General features: G+C 40.5%; 1 protein-coding gene across 7 annotated transcripts in view; it reads left to right on the top strand.

The window, feature by feature from the left end:
- Positions 1-3,353: 3,353 nt before the first annotated feature.
- Positions 3,354-26,096, top strand: part of RAB23 (RAB23, member RAS oncogene family) — a 74,790-nt gene continuing 52,047 nt past the window's right edge. For 5 of the 7 annotated variants that reach the window (XR_013383285.1, XR_013383284.1, XR_013383286.1 and 2 more), the window contains exons 1-3: positions 3,382-3,641; positions 12,882-13,097; positions 18,638-18,723. Coding sequence is in view for 3 of the 7 variants with exons in the window: in XM_077903529.1 (XP_077759655.1) it covers positions 12,943-13,097; positions 18,638-18,723 (241 nt within the window). In the remaining 4 variants the exon portion in view is untranslated. Of the gene's footprint in view, positions 3,642-12,881; positions 13,098-18,637; positions 18,724-26,096 lie in introns of all 7 variants that reach the window. The other 2 variants (XM_077903528.1, XM_077903527.1) reach the window with 2 other exon arrangements.

Here is a 26,096-nt window from a genome sequence, read left to right as displayed (position 1 = left end):
TGTTGACCCACAGGGTCTTCATGATCTGGCCCCTGCATCCCTTGCTACTTCATGTTATACCACTTACCACCTTATTCTTGCACACTACCTCCCTTTTGATTCCTCAAACCCACCAAATTATTTCCTGCCTCAGGCCCCCGAACATGTTTCTCCTTCTACGTAAAGTCTTTTTCTGCCTATTCTTTTTTTTTTTTTTTTTTAAGATTTTATTCATTTATTTGACAGAGACAGAGGAGAGAGCACAAGCAGGGGGAGTGGTAGGTAGAGGAAGAGGAAGAGGCTCCTCGCTGAGCAGGGAGCCCAACAGGCTTGATCCTAGAACCCTGGGATCACAACCTGAGCCGAAGGCAGACACTCAACCAACTGAGGCACGAGGGCGCCTCTCCTGCCTATTCTTTACCCAGCTAACACATTTATCATTTGTTGATGCACATTTTGGTTGCTTCCACTTTTTGTAAATAATGTTGATGTGGACATAATTGTACAAATATCTGTTTGTTTCCTTGCTTTCAAATCTTTTGAGTATATACCCAGAGGTGAAATTGCTGGATCAGATGGTAACTCTATTTTTAATTTTGTGAGGGACTGCTATACTGTTTCCCATAATGACTGTGCCATTTTACATTTCTACTGGCAGGGAACAGGGGTTATGATTTCTCACCATTCTTGCCAACACTTGATATTTTGGGTTTTTTATTTTGTTTTATAACAGCTATTCTAATGGGTGTGAAATAGTATTTTCTTGTGGTTTTGATTTGCATTTTACTAATGATGAGTGATATCGAGACTCTTTTTGTGTAATTATTAGCCATTTGTACATCTTCTTTGGAGAAACGTCTATATAAATCCTTTGCCCATTTCTCAATTGGGTGTTTCCTTTTCTTTTAAAGGGAGTACATTACTCAAGTTGAAGAGACTACCAACCAAATCCTAGAGATAAGTCCACTGGCTACTTGACATTAAATTTCTTGTGAATAATCACTATGTTTATTTTACTTATTCATCAGAGACACAGAAAGAGAGAGGCAGAGATGTAGGCAGAGGGAGAAGCAAGCTCCATGCAGGGAGGCCAACGCGGAACCCAATCCCGGGACTCTAAGGTCACACCCTGGGTGAAAGGCAAGACGCTTAACCCCTGAGCCACCCAGGCATCCCAATCACTATGTTTACATTTACAAAAATATATTGCAATTATAGATAAAACAGATTTAAAATTTTTAGTTCTAAAAACCACTGTATGTAAAATATAATTCATATACAGAAAATGTACATGAGAGTACAGTTTGGTGAATTTTCACAAATGAACACACATGTGTAACTAGCACCAAGATCAACAGAGAGCCTTATTAACACCTTGGAAATTCCTCACCCAGGCACTATCCCTTTTCTGCAAGGTAACCATTATCCTAAATTTTAGCAGATAATTTTTTCTGTTTTTGGCTGAAATGGACTTATTCAGTATGCACTTTTTGCACCCTACCATTTTTTTTTTGAAGATTTATTTTAGAGAGCACATGCACGCACACGCTCGTGCCTATTGCAGGGGACAGAGGCGATGGGAGAGGGAGAGAGAATTCTCAAGCAGACTCCCTGCTGAGCACAGAGCCAGATCCCAGGACCCTGAGATCAGTACCTGAGCCAAAATCATGAGTTGGCTGCTCAACCCACTGAGTGCCCTAGGCACCCTGCATCTTACTTTCTATGCTCAAATTTACATTTCTGAAGTTAAGCCATTTCATGTTGGTCATTGTGGGTCATTCTTCTCATTGTTGCATAGTATTCCATTATATGAACACTGTGGATTTATTAATTTATTCTATTGTTTATGGTCTTTTGAGTTTTTCCATTTGGGGGCTATTAAAATAAGTGCAGCTGTGAACATCATATGCCTGTTTATTGGTGCACCATTAAATACTCATGTCTCCTGGCTGGCTTTGTAAAGGTGGAACTGCTTTCTGGGTCATAGGATATACTTCAGGAAATAGAGCCAAACTGTTTTTTAAAGGAGTTGTCCTAGTTTACATTCCAGAAGCAAGGTAGTAGATGAATTCAGTTACTCCACATCCTTGTGATGTGGGAAACAAAGGCACAAGGAGAAATTGAATTTCCTTACTACTTATAGCCCATTGAGAAGTCCTTAAAACAGGGAGATTGACATTCCTCTAGGAACTCAGCTGCCTCGAAGTTAATACTTTGCTAAGGGTAAAAGGTAATCTTAGCTTAAAATTATCCAGACCCCCCCCCCCCCAGGATCCTGTAAGTCTGCTTTAACACTTAAAAATTCCTTTGAAAACTTCCTTTATTTCTACTCTCCAAGATATATGTTAGCAATCATTCTCCAAGCATATGGCCCACTGATAAACATCTGAAGGGCTCATGACTTAGGCTTTATTAGACGGTAATAAATGACGTTTTCCTAACAATAACTAGCCCCCTCCAGGTCCTGGAAACCTTGCTTCCAAAATTCCTTAGAGATTTAACTATCCCTAATCCCCTCCCAACTTGAAAGTATATAATCTGCCACTCCTCAGGACCCCAGAGCAGCTCTTTCTGCCGAGTCCTGTCCCAGAGCTTTAATAAAAGCATCTTTCTGCACTGAACACTTCTCAAGAATTCTTTTTTTTTTTTTTTAAGATTTTATTTATTTACTCATGAGAGACACAGAGAGAGGCAGAGACACAGGCAGAGGGAGAAGCAGGCTCCATGCAGGGAGCCCGATGTGGGACTCGATCCTGGGACTCCAGGATCAGGCCCTGAGCCAAAGGCAGGTGCTCAACCACTGAGCCACCCAGGCGTCCCTCAAGAATTCTATCCTATGAGCTCCGAACCCCAACATTTCCTAGGTCACTTGGAGTATTTTGCCAACACTTGGTTTTTTCCTTTATTCCCTCTTTTCTATCGTATTCTGAAATATAAAAACAACTCAAGCAAAGTTTCTGTTGCTTTTTTGGGCGGGGGGGGGGGAAACCTTTCAGTTGTTGGTTTGGTTCTTCGAATTGTTAACTATCTCGGACATGTACATTGTCCAGCTGTAACGCGTGGACCGTGAGTGCGTTCTCGGTCTTGCTCCACATTTTGGCTCATTCTACCCCTCGGTGCCACTGGGCGGAGAAAATAAGGTGTGCGTTCGAGGCGGGGCAAGTCCTCGGAGTACTCTGGAAGCCCGATCACTTAGTAGGCGAAGCGTACGCGGACCGTCCTCTGTCAGTCCTTTGCTAGGGCCCACGATCTAGGAGGTCCTGGCCGCCGCCGGTCTCCCCGCGTCCCGGGGCCGAGGAGCCGCCCTCGGGGCAGCCGCCAGAGCAGGGGTGGAGCGGAGCGGGGCCCCCGCCGCGCGGAGCATGCGCAGACCGAGCCCGGCGCATGCTCCGCAGAGCGGCGCGTCCGCGGACGAGGCGAGGCGAGGCTCCCGCGCCCAACCGTCCTCGCCGGAGTTGCCGCCGAGACGCTGCTCCCGAGCCCCGGCCGCCAATAAAGTTCGTTTAAAAAAATCCTAGTCATTCTTAAAAGGGAGGAGGGCGCGAGCCCGCCAGGCGGCCCCGCCGAGGGAGCTGGCGCGGTGGGCGGCGGCGGCGGCGGCGGTTGCGCCGCGACCAGGAGGAGCCGGCGGCGCCCGGCGGGTCCGCGGCCGGCGGGGGACGGTGAGTAGCGGCTCTGGCTCGCCCTCCGCAGCGGCGGGGCGCTCCCCCGGCCCCGCTGGGGAAGGGCCCGCCTCCCGCCGGGGTCCGGGCACTGTGGAGGGGCGTGGGGGGCAGGGGCCTCCAGGCCCGGGCGCCCATCCCCCGGGCCCGGCCGCCGAGACCCCGCTCCGCCGCCGCTGGCCGCCGCGTCCAGGCTGCCTGCCCGGAGGCCCGGGGCTCCCGGGGCTCCCGGGTGTGGGTCCCCGGGGTTGCCCCGTGGGGCGCGGCGGGGCGGGGCGGGGCGGGGGCGAGGCGCCGGCCTCCAGCCCCTGGGAGCAGCCGGCTTCTGCCCTTGGCCCCGCGGCCGCCGGGGAGGGGGCGACCCAGGCCGGGCGAGAGTCTCCCCAGCCCGGGGGGTCAAGAGCCGGGTGAAGTGGGCCGCGCGGGAGAGCGCCCGGCTCTGCCCGGCTCCCGAGCCGCCCTCCTCACCGGCGGCGCCCCGCCCTCGGAGACCGCTGGGCTATGAATGAGCCGGGCTGCGCGGCGTCCCTAGGCCGGGACCGAGGGGCCCTAGGCCCCGGCGGGCGTGCGAGGAGCGCGGACTTCGCTTTCGGGAGTGCCCGGAAAGTCTGACCCGGCCCTCCACCTCTCTAGGGTTTATAGAACTCCTCGTATTTTCTGCGCCATCTCCTTGAACCCTACAAGTTCTTCAGTGTTTATAAACACAACCGTACCTGTGCTCAGTACAGCCCGAGATGGGGAAACAAAAAAAAAAAAAAAAAGAAAACTAAAGCAAAAACAAAACACAACTCTTTTGATCAGTGACTTAGCTCATCCCGTCCCTTTCTACTATGATTAGACTGCATTGGCTGGGAAAATCTTTAAATTTGGGGAAAACAGTATTTAGAGAAGAGGATTTATGTAAAGCATTATTGTCCGCTTTTTATTTATTCTCGGAATTATTTTCTCTCTCTCTCTTTTTTTTTTTTAAGATTTATTTATTATTTATTCATGAGAGAGAGAGAAGCAGAGGCACAGGCAGAGGGAGAAGCAGGCTCCGTGCAGGGAGGCCGACGTGGGACTCGATCCCGGGTGTCCAGGATCACGCCCTGAGCCAATGTCAGGCGCTAAACTGCTGAGCCACCCGGGGATCCCCATCAGGATTATTTTCAAAGAACTTAACTGTTTTGGTATAGTGCTTTACATCTACGGAGTAGTAGGAGCTGATCATCACAGGAGTCAGACTGCCTGTGTTAAAATCTGATTCTACTTCTTTAAAATATAGTTTTAAGATTATACAATAAAAATTGACTTTTTAAGGAGTGCGCGCGGTTCTATGAATTTTGGATGAATGCAGTCACCATGTCAGGACACAGAACAGTTCTTACCACCACCACCCCATCCCTATTCATGCTATCCTTTTATATCCTTCCTCTTACCCCTAACCCCTGGCAATTACTAAACTTTTCCAGGTGTCATATAAGTAGAATCATACAATATGTAACCTTTTTAAAAAAGATTTTATTTATTCATGAGAGACACACAGAGAGAAGGGGGTGGGCAGAGACATAGGCAGAGGGAGAAGTAGGCTCCATGCAGGGAGCCTGACCTGAGACTCCATGGCGGGTCTCCAGGATCAGGCCCTGGGCTGGAAGGCAGACTCTTAACCCCTGAGCCACCCAGGCATCCCAGATATTGTAACCTTTTGATGCTGTCTTCTCTCACTCAGCTTAAAGCCTCTGAGATTCTTCAAAGTTGTTGCCTGTATCAACAGTTTCTTCTTTTTTCATTGCTAAGTAGTGTTCCACTAGGTGGATGTGCTACAGTTTGTTTATACATCCACCCACTGAAGGGCATTTGGAGTGTTTACAATTCTTGGTGATTTTATTTTATTTATTTATTTATTTTTTAATTCTTGGTGATTTTAAATAGAGCTGTTATAAACATTCATGTACAGGTTTTTTGTTTTTTAAAATATTTATTTATTTATTCATGAGAGGCACAGAGAGAGAGAGAGAGAGAGAGAGAGAGGCAGAGACACAGGCGGAGGGAGAAGCAGGCTCTTTGCAGGAGCCTAATGCGGCACTTGATCCCGGGTCTTGGGATCATGACCTGAGCTGAAGGCAGCCACCCAACCGCTGAGCCACCCAGGCATCCCTTGTGTACAGGTTTTTGTGTGAACATAAGTGTTCATTTCTGTAGGGTGTTACTAGGAGTGGGATTGCAGGGTCATATAAAGGATGTTTAGCTTTATAAGAAACTGTCATGCTGGTTTCCAGAGTGGCTGTATCATTTTGCATTTTTACAAGTACCATGTAAGGGTACTAGTTGTTCCACATCCTCCTAAGCACTTGGTATTTTCAGTAATTTTAAATTTAGCCATTCTAATAGGCATGTAGTGGTATCCCATGGTTTATTGTGTCTTTAACTAATGACTAATGATTTTGAAGATCTTTTCATGTGTGTATTTGACATATATAATCTTTGATGAGAACCTAGGCAAGAGTATTGTCCATTTCTCAAATGGGTAAGGTTTGCTTTCTTGTGGTGAGTTTTGAGGGTTCTTTATATGTTCTGGAAACAAGTTATTTGGTAGATATGTGCTTTGCAAATGTTTTCTCACAGTCTGTAGCTTGTCTTTCATTCTTTTAACAGTATTGTCCACAAGGCAAATGTTCTTAATTTTTGTGAAGTCTAATTTATCGATTTTTCCTTTTGTGGAAATTTTTGGTATGATGTCTAAGAACTCTACCTAACCCCAGGTCAACATTTTCACCTTCTAAAAGATTTCTTCTAAAAATAATGGTTTTACTTTTATTTTTTTTTTAATATGTAAATGGTAGAGCCTTTGTTAGAGGGTGTCTGGCTTTTTTTTTTTTTTTTAAGATTTTATTTATTTATTCATGAGAGACACACAGAGAGGCAGAGACATAGGCAGAGGGAGAAGCAGGCTCCATGCGGGGAGCCCGATGTGGGATTTGATCCCGGGACTTCAGGATCAGGCCCTGGGCGGAAGGCAGGCGCTAAACCACTGAGCCACCCAGGGATCCCCATGATTTTACTTTTATTTTTAAATTTTTTATTAAAGATTTTATTTTATTTTCTAAAGATTTTATTTATTTATTGGGTGGGGGGCAGACTCCCTGCTGAGCAGGGAGCCTGACATGGGGCTTGATCCCAGGACGCTGAGATCATTACCTGACCTGAAGACAGATGGTTAACCTACTGAGACACCCAGGTGCCCCTGAGATTTTAAGTAATCTCTACACCCAACATGAGGCCTGAACTCAAAACCCCTAGATCAAGAGTTGCAAATTCTACCGACTGAGCCATCAAGGGCCTGAATAGTTCTACATTTAGATGTATGATCCATTTAAAATTATTTGCATTTGGTGTGAGGTTTAGGTAAATGCTTACTTGTCTACATCTGAATGTCCAATTTTCCATCACCATTTGTTGAAAAGTCTTTTCTCCATTGAATTGTTTTTGCACCTTTGTCAAAAATCAATTGGCTGAATTCATGTCAGTCTATTTTTGGGCCCTCTGTTCTGTTCTATTGATTTATATATCTTTCTCTTTACCAGTATCACACTCTCTCAATTAGTATAGCTTTATGGTGTCTTAAAATTGGCTAGTATGATTTCCTCCAATTTTATTCTTTTTTCAAAATTGTGTTAGCTATTCTAGTTTATCTGCCTTTCCATATAACATTTAGAATCAGCTTATCTCAACTACAAAAAGTCCTGCTGGTGCTTTGGAACTGAATTAAACCATGGATCAGTTTGGGGAGAAGGCTGTTTTTACTTTGAGTCCTCCAGTCTGTAAACATGGCACATCTTTTCATTTATTTAGTTCTTTGTTTCAATAGTGTTTTGTAGTTTTCAGCATACAGATCCTGTACATGTTTTATTAAATTTACACCAAAGTATTTAATTTGGGGGGAACTTTTATAAATGTCACATAAACATTTTGGTTTCAGGGGCACCTGGCTGGCTCATTTAGAAGAGCATGCAGTTCTTGATCTCAGGGTTGTGAGTTCCAGCCCCACATTGGGTGTAGAGATTACTTAAACAAATACAAGCTTTGGTTTGAAATCGTACAGTGTTAGGATATAGAAATACAATTCACTGTTGTGTTTTGCCTTGTATCCAGTGTCCTTGTTAAACTCATTTATTAGTTCTAGGATTTTTTTTAATTCCTTGGAGTTTTTTGTAAAGACATTCAAGTAATTTGTGAATAGAGATGTTTTTATTTACTTTTCCCCTAATCTGTGTTTTATTTATTTATTTATTTATTTGTCACCTGTTACCCCCGCCTAGGACTTTGAGTATGATAAATAGGAATAGTGAGAGTGAACATACTTACCTTGTTCTCAGTCTAAGGGTAAAAGCAGTCAGGCTTTCAGGGGTGCCTTGCTGGTTCAGTCAGGAGAGCATGGGACTCTTGGTCTTGGGGTCATGAGTTTGACCCCCATGTTGTGGGTAGAGTTTACTTCGAAAAAAGCAATCAGGCTTTCAGAGATAAGTATGATGTTAGCTGTAGAGGTTTTTAATTTAATTTTATTTATTTATTCATGAGAGACACAGAAAGAGGCAGGGACATAGAGGAAGAAGCAGGCTCCCTGTGGGGAGCCTGATGTGGGACTTTATCCCAGGACCCAGGATCACGACCTGAGCCAAAGGCAGATGCTCTACCACTGAGCCGGGTTTCCCTGAAGAGTTTTTTAATAGATGACCTGTATTAGTCTGAAGGAGTCGTCTTCTGTTTCTAGTTTGCTGACTATTTTTCTGACAAATGGACGTTGAATTTTCTTATGTTTCCTCTGTTTCAGTTGATATGGTGATGAGGTTTTCTTTTTTACTTTGTTAATTTGGTAGATTACACTGATTAGTTTTTGAGTATTGAAGCCTTGCATTCCCTGAATAAAGCCCACTTTGTCCTGGCTATTCTTATTATATGTTCCTCGATTTGATACACTAATATTTTGTTGAGGACTTCTGTGTGCCTTTGTCCAGTTTTCTTTTTTGTACTGCTTTTGTGTGGTGTTGGTATCAGAATAATAATGGCTTTATAAAATAGGTTGGGAAATATTCCTTTCTCTTCTGTATTCTGGAAGAGATTGTATATCACTGCTGTCAATGCTTGAAAAGTTTAGTAAAATTCCCCAGTGAAATCACCTGAACCTGGAGATTTTTCTTTGAGTTTTTAAGTTACAAATTCAATTTCCTTACAGTTATAGGGCTATTCAAATTATCCGTTTCATATTGAGTGAGTTGTGATAGTGCTGTTCAAGGAATTTGTCCATTTCATCGGTCAGTTTTTTTAAACGAGGGGAAGGGCAGAGGGACAGAGAGATAGAATCTTTTTTTATTTTATTTTTATTTTTATTTTTATTTTTTTTAATTTACAATAGTCACAGAGAGAGAGAGAGAGAGAGAGAGAGAGGCAGAGACACAGGCAGAGGGAGAAGCAGGCTCCATGCACTGGGAGCCCGACGTGGGATTTGATCCCGGGTCTCCAGGATCGCGCCCTGGGCCAAAGGCAGACGCCAAACCACTGCGCCACCCAGGGATCCCAAGAGAGAGAATCTTAGGTGAAGCTCAATCTCACAACCCCTAGATCATGACCTGAGCTGAAATCAAGAGTCGGACGCTTAACTTTCCCTAAATTGTCAAATTTATGTGTGTAGAGTTGTTTGTTACATTATCCTTTTGAGTCTGCAGAGTACAGAGTGACATTCCTTAATTTATTCCTAATATTGGTAATTTGCATCCTCTCTTTTTTTCTGTCAATTTTATTGATTTTGAAAGAATTTTTTTGTGTAATTTTTCCTATTTTTCTGTTTTTAATTTCAGTGATTTCTGCATACTTACATGATTTCTATCCTTTGCTTTGGGTTTATTTTGTTCTTTTTCTAGTTTCTTGAGGTGAGGGCTTAAATTATTGATTTTGAGACTTCCCTTCTTTTCTAAGGTAAACATTTAATACTATAAATTTTCACTCTTAGCACTACATTAGCTATGTTCCACAAATTTTCACATTTCTTATTTTCATTTAATTCAATTTTGTTTTTTAAGAAAATGTCTTTTGAGTTTTTCTTTGGCCCACCAGTTCTTTAGAAGTCTGTGTTTTTAGTTTGCAAATATTTGTAGATTTTCCTGTTATCTTTCTATTACTGATTTCTAGTTTGATTGCATTATGGTCCCATTATTTTGTTTGATGAGGTTTGTCTTATGGCCTAGAATCTGTTTTATCTTGGTATATATTTAGTGGGTACTTAAAAGAAGTATATTCTGGAGCGCCTGGATGGCTCAGTCAGTTGAGTGTCTGACTCTTGATTTTGGCAAAGGTCATCATCTCAAAGTCATGAGATCAAGCCCCAAGATAGGCTCTGAGCAGAGTCTGATTGAGATTCTTTCTTCCTTTTTTCCCCTCCCCTGGTCGCACTCTTTCTCTCCCTCTCAATAAATAAATAAAATCTTTGAAAGAAAAAAGTAAATTATGCAGTTGTATGCACAGTTATATAAATGCCAGTTAGATTCTGGTAGTTTTATTGTGTTATTAGACTTTCATTTTGTTTTATTGTAGTGTTTTGGGTTTTTGTTAGATTTTTAAGTTTATTCATATTGAGAAATAGAGAGCATGAGAGAGCAGGAGTGGAGGGGAAGGGTCGGTGGAGAAGTAGACGGCCTGCTGAGCAGGGAGCTTGATGTGGGGCTGGATCTCAGGGCCCTAAGATCATGACCTGAGCCAAAAGCAGATGCTCATAACTGAGCCACCAGGTGCCCCTTTTTTTTTTTTTTTAATTTATGATAGTCACACAGAGAGAGAGAGAGGGAGAGGCAGAGACACAGGCAGAGGGAGAAGCAGGCTCCGTGCACCGGGAGCCCGACGTGGGATTCGATCCCGGGTCTCTAGGATCGCGCCCTGGGCCAAAGGCAGGCAGTAAACCGCTGCGCCACCCAGGGATCCCCAGGTGCCCTTATTATAGTGTTTTTGAATCTATCTCTTTGTGTACCTTCTTTAGTGTTTGCTCTAGGTATTATACTACATACACTACATATATGTAATTTATCACAGTCTCTTGGTGACAGCGTTTTATCAGTATAAGTGAAGCATAGAAATCTTTCCTCTCTTGGGGCACCTGGGTGGCTCAGTCGGTTAAGCGTCTGCCTTTGGCTCAGATCGTGATCTTGGAATCCCAGGATTGAGACCCACATTGGGCTCCCTGCTCAGCGGGGAGTCTGCTTCTCCCTCTAACCCTCCCCCCCTCAACGCATGTACTCTCTCTCTCTCAAATAAAATCTTAAAATCTTATTCTCTTTACATTCCTTTATTCTCTCCCATTTATAATTAATTATGCTAAATATTTTCTCTACACATATTGAAAACCATACTATTGTGTTTGAGTCCAACATATAATTTAGAACACTCAAGAGAAATCTATTGTATTTACCTGTATTTTTTATTCTATCACATTCTTCTTGTCATTCTGATATTCTACTTTTTTTAATACATCATTTAGTTATGTTTGAGGTGGAGACCTAGAACCTATACTTTAACAAATCTTCCTAGATGATTCTTATGATTGTGCAAGTTTGTGAAGCACTAAGGACAATTACTGAGACTCCACGGGGAGCAGGAAGGAATGTTCTTCATGTTTCAGACTTGTTTTGTGTAGTGGTTGTTTAGATGGGTTTTTCAGTTAAGGGAGTTGAAATATAATATTATAACATATAATAGTAGTCAGGAACTTAACTAGTAATTTTCTAAGAAATATGAAGAAATTGACTTTGTTCTTTTCAATCTAAAATGCAAGCAGTACACATTGCATTACTTTAATTATATGAATAACTGTAACTAGTCTGAAACTAAAGAAAGAACGTATGGTATAAGATTATTTATAAAGGAGTCATTGTAACCTGAACAGTAAAGCACTGTAAAAGTCCAATGCTGTCATACAGTTGTGTATTATTATGTAAGTCTTTCTTTGGGGTATTTTTCTAGGGATATTAATTATTACCTGTGAGGTTGAAAAGGCAGTTTCCTTAGATTTTGTATTTGTTGCCCATATGGTGGTAACTGTGGAGGATTTATTACATTGTGTAGAACGAAACTACCATTTTTTGAAAGCTTAGTTTTCCCTATGCTAAGTGTGCTTTTTTTCTTTTTAAAGATTTTATTTATTTATTCATGAGACACACACACACACACACACACACACACACAGAAGGAGAGGGAGAGAGGCAGAGACACAGGCAGAGGGAGAAGCAGGCTCCCTACAGGGAGCCTGATGTGGGATTCATCCCATCCTGGGACCCCAGGATCATGGCCTGGGCCAAAGGCAGGCGCTAAACAGCTCAGCCACCCAGGTGTCCCTTTGCTAAGTGCTTTTTATATGTACCACTGATTAACAATCTTTTGAGGTAAATATCCTTTAGTAAACTGAAGCATAAAGAGGCTAGCCAGCAACTTCACTAAAATTGCAGAACTAGTAAGTGGCAGCTGTATTAGACCTCAATTCTAACACCCCAGTCTTAGTCTCATTAAAAGGTAGAACTATACAACTACACATTTATTAATATCTGGATGTCATACATTGTGCTATTTTTCAGGCTTCAAAAATGAATGATGTTCTTGTTCCTTCTTTAGAAGAATTTACATGTTGGGATCCCTGGGTGGGCTCAGTGGTTTAGCGCCGCCTTCAGCCCAGGGTGTGATCCTGGAGACCTGGGATTGAGTCCTGCGTCCTGCTCTCTGCATGGAGCCTGCTTCTCCCTCTGCCTGTGTCTCTGCCTCTCTCTCTCTCTCTCTCTCTCTCTCTCGCTGTATGTGTGTGTGTGTCTTTCATGAATAAATAGTAAATAAATCTTAAAAAAAAAAAAAGAATTTACATGATCTAAACAGGGTGGTAAGAGGACCTCCATCATGGAGACAAATTCTTGCAATATAATTATTTCTTCATAAAACATTATAATTTATTTTGTACAATTTTTGGGGTTCCTGGGTGGCTCAGTCATTTAAGTGTCTGGCTCTTGGTTTTGGCTCAGGTCATGATCTTGGCGCTGTGGAATACAGCTCCATGTCACGCTATGCCCTCAGCTGGGAGTTTGCTTGAGATTCCCTCCCTATCCCTCTATCCCTCCCCTTGCCCCTTGCTCATGTATTCTCTTCTTGCTCAAATAAATAGATAAATCTTTAAAATTATAATATTTTATATACTTTTTATTTTATGAAAAATCATTTCATTTTAAACTACAGATTTGAGAAGATCTGATCACCTGGAATTAAAGTTGGTTCAGAAACCTTTTCAACTGCAAAAATGTTGGAGGAAGATATGGAAGTGGCCATCAAGATGGTGGTTGTAGGGAATGGAGCAGTTGGAAAATCAAGTATGATACAGCGATATTGCAAAGGCATTTTTACAAAAGACTACAAGAAAACCATTGGAGTTGATTTTTTGGAGCGACAAATCCAGTATGTACTTGGCCATTTTATCCCTTCAGTTTTGATTTCTGAACTGTATCCCAGGCTTTCATTGGAATAATTCTAATTACAGTATAGTCCGAGGTTAGGAGTCAGGTGGCCGTGGCTAATGGATCAGTTGGTGGTGGTTTTCAAATACTCATTCCTGTGTTTGTCTTTTTTTTCTTTTCTCTTTAATGTTTTAAGTTTTTATTTAAATTCTAGTTAGTTAACATATTCCTGTGTGTATCTTTATCCTTCTGTCTTTTTCTTGCCTTTCATCTGTTTTCCCCTCATCATTTCCCCCTTTTTTATACTCTCCTCCTGACCCTTTCTATCTCCTGTTTATCTGTTTTATATATATTGGTGGCATCTCACATACTTCTTAACCACAAACCAATGCTTGACTCTAATGAGATTTCTGTCCACTACAAGCACAACTTGGAGATTTTGTAGGTTCAGTTCCAGACCACTGCAATAAAGTGAGTCAAATGAATTTTTTGGTTTCCCAGTACATGTAAAAGTTATGTTTACATTATACTGTAGTCTATTAAGTCTGTGGTAGTCTAAAAAAAATGATGTACATATTTTCATTTAAAAATATACTTTCTTGGGCAGCCCGGGTGGCTTAGCGGTTTAGCGCCGCCTTCAGCCCAGGTGTGATCCTGGAGACCCGGAATTGAGTCCCATGTTGAGCTCCCTGCACGGAGCCTGCTTCTCCCTCTACCTGTGTTTCTGCCTCTCTCTCTCTCTCTCTCATGAATAAATAAATCTTAAAATAAAATAAGATTTGCTAAGAAATACAAATAAAATAAAATATGATTTGCTAAGAAATACAAATCATTCTCTGATCTTTCACTGAGCCTTAATCTTTTTGCTGGTGGAGGGTCTTACCTCAATGTTGATGGTTTCTGACTGATGATCAGGGTGGTGGTTGCTGAAGGTTGGGGTAGGTGTGGCTATTTTTAAATATAAAACAGTGAAGTTTGCCTCATTGATTCACCCTACCTTTCAGGAATGATTTCTCTATAGCACGTGATGCCATCTGATGGCATTTTACCCACAGTAGAACGTTATTCAAAACTGGAGTCAGGGCAGCCCGGGTGGCTCAGCGGTTTAGTGCTGCCTTCAGCCTGGGTTGTGATCCTGGAGACCCGGGATCGAGTCCCACATCAGGCTCCCTATGGGGAGCCTGCTTCTCCCTCTGCCTGTGTCTCTGCCTCTCTCTCTCATGCTCTGTGTCTCTCATGAATAAATAAATAAATAATATTTAAAAAACAAAACAAAATTGGAGTCAATTCTCTCAAACCTTATTGAATTACTATTTGTATACCTGAAATTAATGCATCACTGTATGATAAATATACTGGGATTAAAATTAAGAACTTAAAAAATAACTCTCAAACCCTGCTGCTACTTTATCAACTAACTTTATTTAACATTCTAAGTCCTTTATTGTCATTTCATCAGTCTGCACAGCATCTTCACCAGGAGTAGGTTCCATGCAAGAAACCACTTTCATAATAATTCATCTGTTCAAGCTTTGTCACGAGCTTGCAGCAATTCAGTCACATTTTCAGACTCCACTTCTAATTCCACTTCTCTTGCTGTTTCTACCCATTCTACAGTTACTTCCTCCACGGAAGTCTTGAAACTCATCTATGGATGAGAGTGGAATCACTGTCTTCCAAAGTCTTGTTGATGTTGATATTTGACCTTTCCTGTGAGTCACAAATGTTCTTAATGGCACGTAGAATGGTGACTCTTTCCTATAAAGTTTTCAGTTTATTTGGCCCACATTCATCAGAGAGATCACCATCTGTGACAGCTATAGCTTTACACAGTGTATTTCTTAAATACCAAGACTTGAAAGTCAAAATTACTTCTTTTTTTGAAAATTACTTCTTAATACATGGGTCACAGGATGGGTATTGAGTTAGCAGACCTGAAAACAACAATCTCATTGTACATCTCCATCAGAGCTCTTGGGTGACCAGCGCATTGTCAGTGAGCAGTCAAATTCTGAAGGAATTTTTGTTCTGAGCAGTAGGTCTCAACAGTGGGCTTAAAATATTCAGTAAAGTATCTTGTAAATAGGTGTGCTGTCATCCAGGCCCTGTCCCATTAATAGAGCACAAGCAGAGTAAATTAGCATAATTCTTAAGGACTCTAAAATTTTCAGAATGGTGAATAAGCATTGGCTTCAACTTAAAGTCACCAGCTACACTGGCCCCTAACAAGGGAGTCAACCTGTCCTTTGAAGCTTTGAAGCCTGGCACAGACTTCTGTCTAGCTGCGAACATCCCGAGTAGCATCTCCTTCCAGTAGAAGGCTGTTTCATCCACACTAAAGCTCTGTGGTTTAGTGTAGTCACCTTTATTAATTCGCTTTGTTAGGTCTTCTGGGTAACCTCCTGTATAGCTTCTACAATAGCACCTACTGCTTCACCTTGTACTTTGATTGCAGAGGCAGCATCTTTCCATTAACTTCATGAACCAACCTATGCTAGCTTCAGACTTTTCTTCTGCAGCTTCCTCACCTCTCTCAGCCTTCATAGAATTGAGGAGAGTTTTAGGACCTTTCCCTCTGGTTTAAGCTTTGGTTTAAGGGAATGTGTGGCTGGTTTTCTCTTCCATCCAGATCACAGAAACTTCCTCCATACGGCAGTGAGGTTATTTTGCTTTTCTAATCTGTGTGTTCACTGGAGTAGCACATTTATTTGTTTATTAAAGTAATCTCTATTCCCAACTTGGGGCTTGAACTCAGACCCTGACATCGAGTCACATGCTCTATTGACTAAGCCAGCCAGGTTCCCCTGGAGTAGCGCTTTTAATTTTAAGAACTTTTCCTTTGCATTCACAACTTGGCTGTCTGGCACAAGGGACCTAGCTTTCAGCTTATCTCCACTTTCAGCATGCTTTCCTCACTATATTTAATCATTTCTAGCTTTTGATTTAAAGTGAGTGATGTGTGGCTCTTCCTTTCAGTTGAACACGTAGAGGCCACTGTAGGGTTATTAACTGGCTTAATTTCAGTATTATTGTATCTCAGGGAATAGGGAGACCCAAGAAAAGGGAGAGAGATGGGGGAATGGCTGGTTGGTGGAACAATGAGAGCACACATGACATTGATCCATTTAGTTTGCCATCTTAAATAGAAGCGGTTTGTGGCACCCCAAAACAATTACTAATGTAACATCAGAGGTCACTAATCATAGGCTGCCTTAACAAATATGGTAATAATGAAAAAGTTTGAAATATTGTAAGAATTACCAAAATGTGGCACAGACACAAAGTACGCAGATGCTGTTGGAAAAATGGTGCTGATAGAATTGTTGAATGCAAGGTTGCCACAAACCTGCACTTTGTAAGAACAAAACAAAACAAACAAAAAACACAAAACAGTATCTGTGAAGCACAGTAAAGCAAAGACTTGTTTTATTTGGAAGGACAGTTACCTGTCTCTCAGAATAGTTTTCAGTATTACAGAATCCTAAGACTATCTAGAAGTTAGAGAATTGATAATTTGTTTTAAAGAAATAAGAGCAGATTTGGCAGGATTAAATACTCCAATGAAAAGGAAACCTTGGGATCCCTGGGTGGCGCAGCGGTTTAGCGCCTGCCTTTGGCCCAGGGCGCGATCCTGGAGACCCGGGATCAAATCCCACGTCGGGCTCCCGGTGTATGGAGCCTGCTTCTCCCTCTGCCTGTGTCTCTGCCTCTCTCTCTCTGTGTGACTATCATAAATGAATTAAAAAAAAAAAAAAAAAAAGAAAAGGAAACCTTACTTCAGGAAATCCAGTTGGATCCTAAAACACATCAAAAGTAACAGTTTTTGTCATTAGTCCTATGAACTTTTAAAGATATTTTATTTTTTAATATAGTTGACATATAAAGTTATATTAGTTTCAACTATACAACAGAATGATTCAATTTCTCTATAGGTTATGCTGTGTACACCACAAGTGTAGCTACATCTGTCACCCGTATAATGCTGTTGCAGTGTCATTGACTATATTCCCTATGCTGTACCTTTTATTCCTGTGACTTACTCATTCTATAACTAGAAGCCTATATCTCCCACTCCCCTCCACTTGTTTTGCCCATTCTTCCCCACCTCAAATGTATTTTAAATTGTAAGGACAGACTGACAGGTATTAAAGAAATAAGTACCATTAAACAAATCTGACTAGCCTGAGCAGTAGCATTAAAGATAATTATGTTCATTGTTTTAAAGATTGTTCAATTTCTAATTTGTATTCTGTTGCCCTCTTTTAAAATACTTCTGTGTTTATTTCCTTTCTCGGGTATTTTAAGAGGATTCATTTTAAGCCTTCATGGCATTCATTTTTGTATTTGTTATCTGAGCCAAATTAATATTTTAAATATATAGTTGATCCTTGTTATTTGTAGATTCCAAGTTTATCCTTCAAGGATACTATTGATTCTCATTATTTGTAGGCTCCATATTTGCAAATCCATTTACTTGCTAAAATTTCTGTGTAACCCTAGAGTCAGTAATCCCAGTGCTTTGGTAATCATTTGTGGATATGCACAGAGCAACAAATATTTACTACCCTATGTGCACACTCTCACCTTAGGTCAAACAAGGCAACCCTCTTCATTCTTTTTTCATCCCTCATACTACAAACAAGTATTTTCTCATGTCTATTTTTGTGCCATGCTTTTGTACTTTTTGTTGATGATGTCACTTTTAAAATAGCCCCTATGCATAGTGCTGTCTCGTTTTCTTAAGTACAAGAAGGCTGTGATGTGCCTTATAGAGAAAATACGTATGTTAGGTACACTTCATTTAGGCATGAGTTGCAGTGCTGTTGGCCTTGAGTTAGATGTTAGTGAATTAACACTATGTATTAAATAAGGTGTCTTTAAGCAGAACCATAAAAAAAAACAAGGTTACATGTTGACTCATTGGGGAAAATGTAACCAGGGCTCACATGATCCTAACCCTGTATTTCCCCTAGGAGCAATGTTTGAATATTTGATAATTCAGTGTTTGCAGTGACTTTATAGAACATAACTACCATGAATAAGACAATGGAATAGATGACAAAATAAATAAATTTTTAAGTTGTAGGGAACCAGGCTGCTTTTCGTTCCCTTGCTCCTTCCTTCTCTCCTTCCTTCTGTTCTCCGTGTTTTACTTCTTTCCTTTCTTATTCTTATGCTATCACTTGTGCACCAGAACCCATCAGAATGTTAGCAAGAGGAGAGCAATTACTAACCTGAGGGTATACCATTCTCAGTGATGCTAATGTTAGAGGCACCACTGTCTATGATCTGTTATTAAGGGGGAAACCATGACAGGTAAACGCAAATCATGTATAAAGTTAGAGCTTTGGGGGAATGTCTTTCCCCTTTTAGTTTCACTGCTGGTGTTGATAGCACCATTCAAGAGCACTCAGACTTTTTCGGAGTGAAACCAACAATGTCGAATTAAAACCTTCGAATGTGAAAAATAAAAATATGTACAAAGCTAAACATAGCTAAACATTTTCTTCACATATGAAATAAATTCATCTCTTGTTTCAGAGTTAATGATGAAGATGTCAGACTAATGTTGTGGGATACAGCAGGTCAAGAGGAATTTGATGCAATAACAAAGGCCTACTATCGAGGTAAATTATGGGGTTTGTTGATTTGGGCATGTTCTTTTGGCTAAACAAAGAACTTCACTTTTTTTATTCAACATAGAAGGGTTTCTTTTTAAGACTTCAAAGTATTTCAAAGTATTTTTAAAAACCTCTTAGGCCATTGTTCTACTAATGATCTTGTTGAGTTGTAAATAATACTGTGTACTATAGATAGTTTGTCTCTGCCTTGGAATTATATGACTCACGTAGGCATTCCCTGTTCTAATCAGTTAGAAACTGTTCAATGCCTGTTTCTGACCACATGGAGATAACTCTATGGTTAGAGTGGAAACTAGCATGAAAAAGTAAAGTCCCTGCAAATAAGATGACAGTTTGCTATGACAGAGATTGCAGGGATAAAACCGTCTTGGTGCCCTAAGAGTTCAGAGAGGTGTGAGATACATGGGGTCAAATTCCTCAGGGAAAGCTGAAATTTCTAAATGGAACCTAAAGTTTCCATTACCATTTTCCTCTAAAAGTTTGTCCTTTTCTTTTGGAATTTATGACAGCATTTCCAGTATTTCTCCACCTTAATGCTAATTGTGATTGTAATGAGAACAAAGTAACTGAAAGCTTCATATTGTCCCATGTAGACTTAGACTTATAGACTGTTGATGCTTTTGAATATATATCTTGTTTTTTCCCCACTTTTGAAAATGTAGGATTTATGAAAACATAATTATGCTAATATATAAGCAACCAAAGAAGTTGCCTTTCTCACTCAGTACCGGGGAGACTTGACTTCCACTGCCTACTCTAAGAAGTCATTCTGGTTCCATGTGAAATTTAAGAGAGATACACCTCTCAGGTGTCATTCTAATAATGCTACCACTGCTTCTCATTCTATTTACTGTATCCTTAAAGGCTCCCCAGGGGCAGTGGTTTTGACTGTTGCTCTCCTGTAGATGCTAGTTTGGGTCTTGAGCACCTGTAACATGATATGAGGCAGGAATTATGTTCTGATGGCCCAAAGCTCTTTGATTAGATGACATTTTTATCAATTTTATGAGCAGTGACACTATTGACTAGCAGGCCAAAAATGATCTGTATTTTTGAGTAAAAATCATTTGTGTTTTCTTAGTGGGGTTATTACCACATTATCACCTCATTAACACAGAAAAAGAACAAACAAAAAACCTAGGTGGAAACATCAAAAAATAGTAGGAGGACATGAGATTTTCATTGTTTTTACCTAGTTTTTTTTCTCTAAATTCTCGGCATGAAATATATGTTCTTTTGTAAGGGAAAAAGATAGGTTGGGTTCTTTCTTTTTTTAATATTTTATTTATCCACTTGAGAGAGAGCAAGCACAAAGGGGAGGGGCAGAGGAAGGGGGACAAGCAGACTCCTGCTGAGCAGGGAGCCTGAAGACAAGGAAGGACAAAGACGTGGGGCCAAAAGATCCCAGGACCCAGAGATCACAACCTGAGCTGAAGGCAGCTGCTTAACTGACTGAGCCCATCCAGCTGCCCCTTGGTTCTTCCTTTTTAAGCTTTTGACAATTTGATGTAGCAGTATTACTTAACCAGTGTGGTTATTTTTGGAGAACATATTTACCATTATTTATCTCTGATCCATAAAAGCAAACTGTGGGGGATCCCTGGGTGGCTCAGCTGTTTGGCACTTGCCTTTGGCCCAGGGCGCGATCCTGGAGTCCCAGGATGGAGTCCCACGTTGGGCTCCGGGCATGGAGCCTGCTTCTCCCTCTGCCTGTGTCTCTGACTCTGTCTCTCTCTCTCTATGTCTATCATAAATAAATAAATAAATCTTTTTAAAAAAAAGGGGGGGAGGGCAGCCCCGGTGGCTCAGCGGTTTAGCGCCGCCTACAGCTCAGGGCGTGAACCTGGAGACCCAGGATCGAGTCCCACGTCAGGCTCCCTGCGTGGAGCCTGCTTCTCCCTCTGCCTGTGTCTCTGCCTCTCTCTCTCTCTCCTCTTTGTGTATTCTCATAAATAAATAAATAAAATCTTTAAAAAAAAAATTTAAAAAAAGAGCAAACTGTGTTAGTCTATAATTATCCCAAAATAAAGTTTAACTTGAAAAAAGACCAAACTGGTCAAATGTCAAAAATGATTTGGTTTGCATATAAATAAAAAGGAGAAAATGTTGGAATGTACAGTAACTAGTTATCACTTGGGTCCTTGATTTAAAAAAAAAAAAGACCAGGTAGCTAAAAATATTTTTATTTCCTCTGTAGTTAAGGAATTAATGCTTTCTTAAGTTTTATCCCATGAGACTATGTTCAACGTTATTATCTTTTAATTTTTAAAATTTAACTCATCTGGCTTGTTGTGTACTTCTTGTTTGGTACTTTTTAGGTGTCTACCAATCAAAGATTCTCCTTATAATATCTACAAAAAGCATTCTTTGCCAGAAAATAAAAAAAGGACCCATGATTGTTAGTATTTACTTATCTTAATTTACTGTGGATGATGTTTAAACTCTTTTCCGCTTTCACTTAGACTGAAATGCTTCAAGCAGGTTTGGTTTCCCTACACTTAACAGTTTAACTTAAAGTGATTTTAAGCATATAAAGATATCTCTTAAAAACTTTTCTAGAAATGTAATTTTTTTAATCAACCATGTTAAAATGGCAAAGAGCATAGGATACTAAGACAAGTCTTAAGATTTAACTTCTTTTTCTAAGCTATAATAATAAACATCACATCTAAATGAATAAAGGAATGAACAGTAGCAATTATACATAAATTTGAGAAATAGCATGTTGAATATTCTTACATGTTTTCCTTTGGGGTTCTATCAATGCTTTTTTTTTTTTTTTTTTTTTTAAGACTATTTATTCATAAGATACAGACAGAGGCAGAGGGAGAAGCAGGCTTCCCACCAGGAGCCCAATGTGGGACTCAATCCAGGGACTCCCGGGGTCATGCCCTGAGCCAAAGGCAGATGCTCCACCACTGAGCATCCAGGTGTCCCTATCAGAATGCTTTTGGTTATTGAGAACAGAAAAGCAACTTCAAACTAACATAAACTACAAAAGTGGAAATAGCATAGCTTTTAGTTATGGTTTGTTTTTACTGTAACTTCATTGATTCTCCTGAGTTGACTGTCTCCCTGAATTGACTCTCTCTCCCTCTGGTGATTTTCCTCTTGGTTGTGAGATTGCTACCATCAGCAATGGAAGCCACATGCTTTGTTCACATCCTTGGTGGGGGGTGGGGGGGGAGTTAATTTCTACAACAATGGATTAAAAGTCCTCAGCTTTTATCTGATTAGATCACCTTTGACCAGATCAGTGTAAGTAGTTAGAAGAATGTGATTACCCTAATTGGCTTGATGCACTTAGGGCCTACTACCCCAGAGCAGAGGATAGATTCAGCCTGCCTGAACCATACGGCTACTATACAGTGAGGCAGGTGTGTTCTCTTGGAGGGAGGGAAATTGGATGCCAGCTAGACAACCAGGTAGTCATCGGGTACTAGTATAGATTAAAATATGATGATATAGGGGCAGCCTGGGTGGCTCAGCGGTTTAGTGCCGCCTTCAGCCTGGAGTGGATCCTGGCGACCTGGGATCGAGTCCCACGTCGGGCTCCCTGTGTGGGGCCTGCTTCTGCTTCTCTCTCTGTGTCTGTCCTGAATAAATGAATAAAATCTTAAAAAAAAAAAAAAAAGGACTTAACTGATTTATATTCTAAAAATGTATTATTCAAAATATATAAAAGTCTTAAAAATGTATATTTAAAGAAGAAAAATTTTATTATAATTCACTTAAAAGAGACCTATCATATAAAAACCCATCGTGTAAAGGTATACTTATATTCTTAGAATGTTGCATTAATTGTATAGTGAGACATGTTGAAATGGCTTTGTAAAGAACAGAGCACAGATCACATTAGGAACCCTTTTGGGATCCCAAATGACTTCTCTTAAACTCTTAAGAAGTCCACCGTAGGCAGTAGAAACCATACTTAATACAGAAAGTTACATACAATATAAAGCATTTTCATTATACTTTTTTACTGATTTGTTTCTAAGAAAAAAAAAATTAAGATTTTATTTATTTATTCATGAGGGACACAGAGAGAGAGGGACAGGCAGAGGGAGAAGCAGGCTCCATGCAGGGAGCCCAGGGTGGGACTCGACTCCAGATCCCAGGATCTCGCCCTGAGCCACCCAGGTGTCCTGAAAAAAATGTTTTTGACTAACAATATATAGAAATGAGGTTATGGACTTGAGATCTGATATCTGAGATTATACTCATAAATAGAAGGAAACATTTTTTTAAGTACTTTCTTTCACAAACATAAGTGAATATAAATTGTTGGAAATGGAATGGCTCTGGACAAGAAGCTATTTAGAGGTTTCCGTTATAATGCAAAAATTAAGGAACAACAGAATTAGACTATGTACGTCCCTTAGATTTGTTTTGAAATTATGTGAGTGTGGAATCTGTGATAGATTGGTTCATTAAATAATTTGTGTGCTTCACATTAAATAGAGTGTCAACAAAAATAATAGACTGGCATTTAAAATCCAGAATAGCAACTATAATAGTATATAAAGCCTTGTGTTTCTGATTGGCCTGTTCTTCCTAAATTATATGCTGTGTTGTATAGACCAGTGTTTTTTAAGCTATAATGTGCACAGGAATCCCCTAGAGAGCTTGTTAAAATGCAGTCTCTAATTCAGTAGATCGGTGAGTGGCTCTAATATTCTGCATTTCTGCAACCTTCCAGATGACCCTGATGCTGCTGGTCCTCAGCCACACTTGTAAGTCTAGAAACTATCTTTTAGGGTCTTTCAGTGATTTGAGGACAGAATTACTCTCTACACGTTATATGTTTTGAGGAATATTTTCTGAATTGCTTTCAGAAATAGTAACTTTTTTTGAAAGGTCATATTAATTAGAAATAAATATTTGCTAATGGTGATCTTATACACAAGACTTTATTCAGATCTCTGTATTTCTGATGTGTGGATAAGAGGAGTAGTTTGTTAATTATTAAAAGTGATTCTTTTGTGAGTGGTTTACTATTATCCACGATGACAAAGTAACTTCTAATGATGTGATTATTAAGAGTAGGTAGTTTTGAAGGAATATTGAATAGTAGGAAAATAAAGGTCTTTTTAAAATACATGGATAGAAAACAGTGGATGCCTTTAAATATCAAGGGTGTGGGATATGTCCAAATGACTGCAACAGAGAAATTAAAACATTGTTAACATTTTTTTAAACTTTATTAACTTTCTTAAAGATGACTGGTACCAACACAGAACTGCAGGTCAAAGGAAGAAAAAGGATAACAGTATAGGATCATTTTTCTTTCTTTTTTTTAGGATCATTTTTCAATTAAGAATATTCATGGTAAAAAAAAAAAAAAAAAGAATATTCATGGTAGGGGATGCCTGGGTGGCACAGCGGTTAAGCATCTGCCTTCAGCTTGAGGCATGGTCCTGGAATCCCGGGATTGACTTCCACATCGGGCTCCCTGGTTGGAGCCTGCTTCTCCCTCTGCCTGTGTATCTGCCTCTCTCTCTCTCTCCTGTGTCTCTCATGAATGAATAAATAAAATCTTAAAAAAAAAAAAAAAAAAGAATATTCATGGTAGTTATGTTGAACAGGGCTCATGAAGTTAACCAAAATTCCACTTTTGTTTTTGTTTCTCACCATCCTTTGTTTTTATTAGGCAGTAGAAGGAGAGGGAGTTCTTTATTCACCCTTGAAGAAAACTCCCTTCAGCTCATGTCTTTTCTGATCACTCTCAAATAGTTTTTCTCAAATTTCTTAGAATTATTTCTAGTCATAAACATAATCTCAATTTAGTAATTAGACAGTCTTGTGTATTAAGCCAAACTACAGATATAATTTAGCGTTAAATCTATCCTCTCTGGGGCTTTAATAGTCCAGTCAATATCAGTGGTCTGGGAAGAGAATGTTGGTTGCTTCTGTCCTCTCACTTTTCTTTAGCTTGTTAGAGATATGTCTTCCTTCTCTGCAGTCAGGCCTAGAAGGAAAGGGAATTGGGAGACAAAAGCGCTCTTCTTCTTTTTTTTTTTTTTTTTTTTTTTTAAAGTAATCTCTCTGCCCAACATGGGGCTCAAACAAGTCCAAGATCAAGAGTCTCATGCTCTACATACTGGGCCAGCCAGATGCCCCAGCATGGAGCCCACTTACAGGTGCTCTTGTCTGATGTTGGGGCCTTCTGGGTGGCCGATGTTCAAAGATGATTCTTTCTCTAGGAGATTGTCCTGGATTCCTCCAAGGTTCCCATTTTCGGTGATACTTCTTTTGGGCACATATATACTTGATTCTCGCAGTTGCTTTCCACCCTGCTCTCCAGTGTGGGAGTTGCATTCCACCCCCTCCCTTCTTTATGCTAAACTCCCATCACCCAATAAGCAGTCCTATTGGACATGAATTAAAATGACCCCATGCTAGCTTTTAGATGTGGTTTACCTCTTTCCATAGGAAATTGAAGCCATTGGCAGGAGTACAGGTATTCCCAAAGGCAGCTCTTTTCTTTTTGTCTCTTGGTCTTGGCTCTTTGTTCTCACTCCCAGCCACTGCACTTTCCTCTGGCTTGAATCAAGGCACCATCAGTCCAGAGTGTCCCCCTATTGCTGGGAACATATACCAAGCTACTTAAGTAGTCTTGCTGAAGTCCTTCTAGGTTGAGATGAAAGAGGTCATAATAGCACTCTCCCCCATAGCACCCCACCTTCAAAGAGAGAAGGGGAGTGCCTGGGTGGCTCACTCCATTAAGTGTGTGATTCTTGATTTTGGCTCAGGTCATGATCTCAGGGTTATGGGGTGGAGCCCCATGTTGGGCTTCATGCTCAGTGCAGAGTCTGCTTGTCCCTCTCCCTCTGCTCCCCCCCCCCCCCCGCACCACCCCTTGTGTGCTCTCTTCTATCTCAAATAAATAAAATCTTAGAGAGAGAGAGAGAGAAGGGTTGGTGTGGGCAGCACTTTTTCTAAAGAAATCTTTTCCCCTTCTTCTCAGTTCTTAAAGAAAAAAAATTTCTCCAAGTGCTTGAGGGAGTTCCGAAGTTGTATAATGGATTTTGGTCTTTTCCTTTGTAAATTCTGCAAAGAATGATCTTTCGACACATATTTGGAATCTGGTATTTGTCATCTGTTTTATTGGTACCTCAGTCAAAATTTTATATAAAGGCTCTTTAACTTTTTTTTTTGTGGTGGGGGGAAGTTCTTAAGCAGAAAGGAACCACAATGCATCATAATTCCACAGAATATTTATCTGTATGTATGGATGATAATATTCAGTTATGGGAAATTAAATCAAGTAGTTTTGTCCATTGTTTCTCAGAATTATATCTGCAAAAATAATCTACAAAACAGGTCTTGGTACAACTTGGTGAGGCTGGTTTATTTGG

The sequence above is a fragment of the Canis aureus genome, chromosome 7 (assembly GCF_053574225.1).
Source record: "Canis aureus isolate CA01 chromosome 7, VMU_Caureus_v.1.0, whole genome shotgun sequence".
Lineage (NCBI taxonomy): Eukaryota > Metazoa > Chordata > Mammalia > Carnivora > Canidae > Canis > Canis aureus.
Note: the sequence above shows the minus strand (reverse complement) of the source record. Positions and strands in the feature narration are given on the sequence as shown.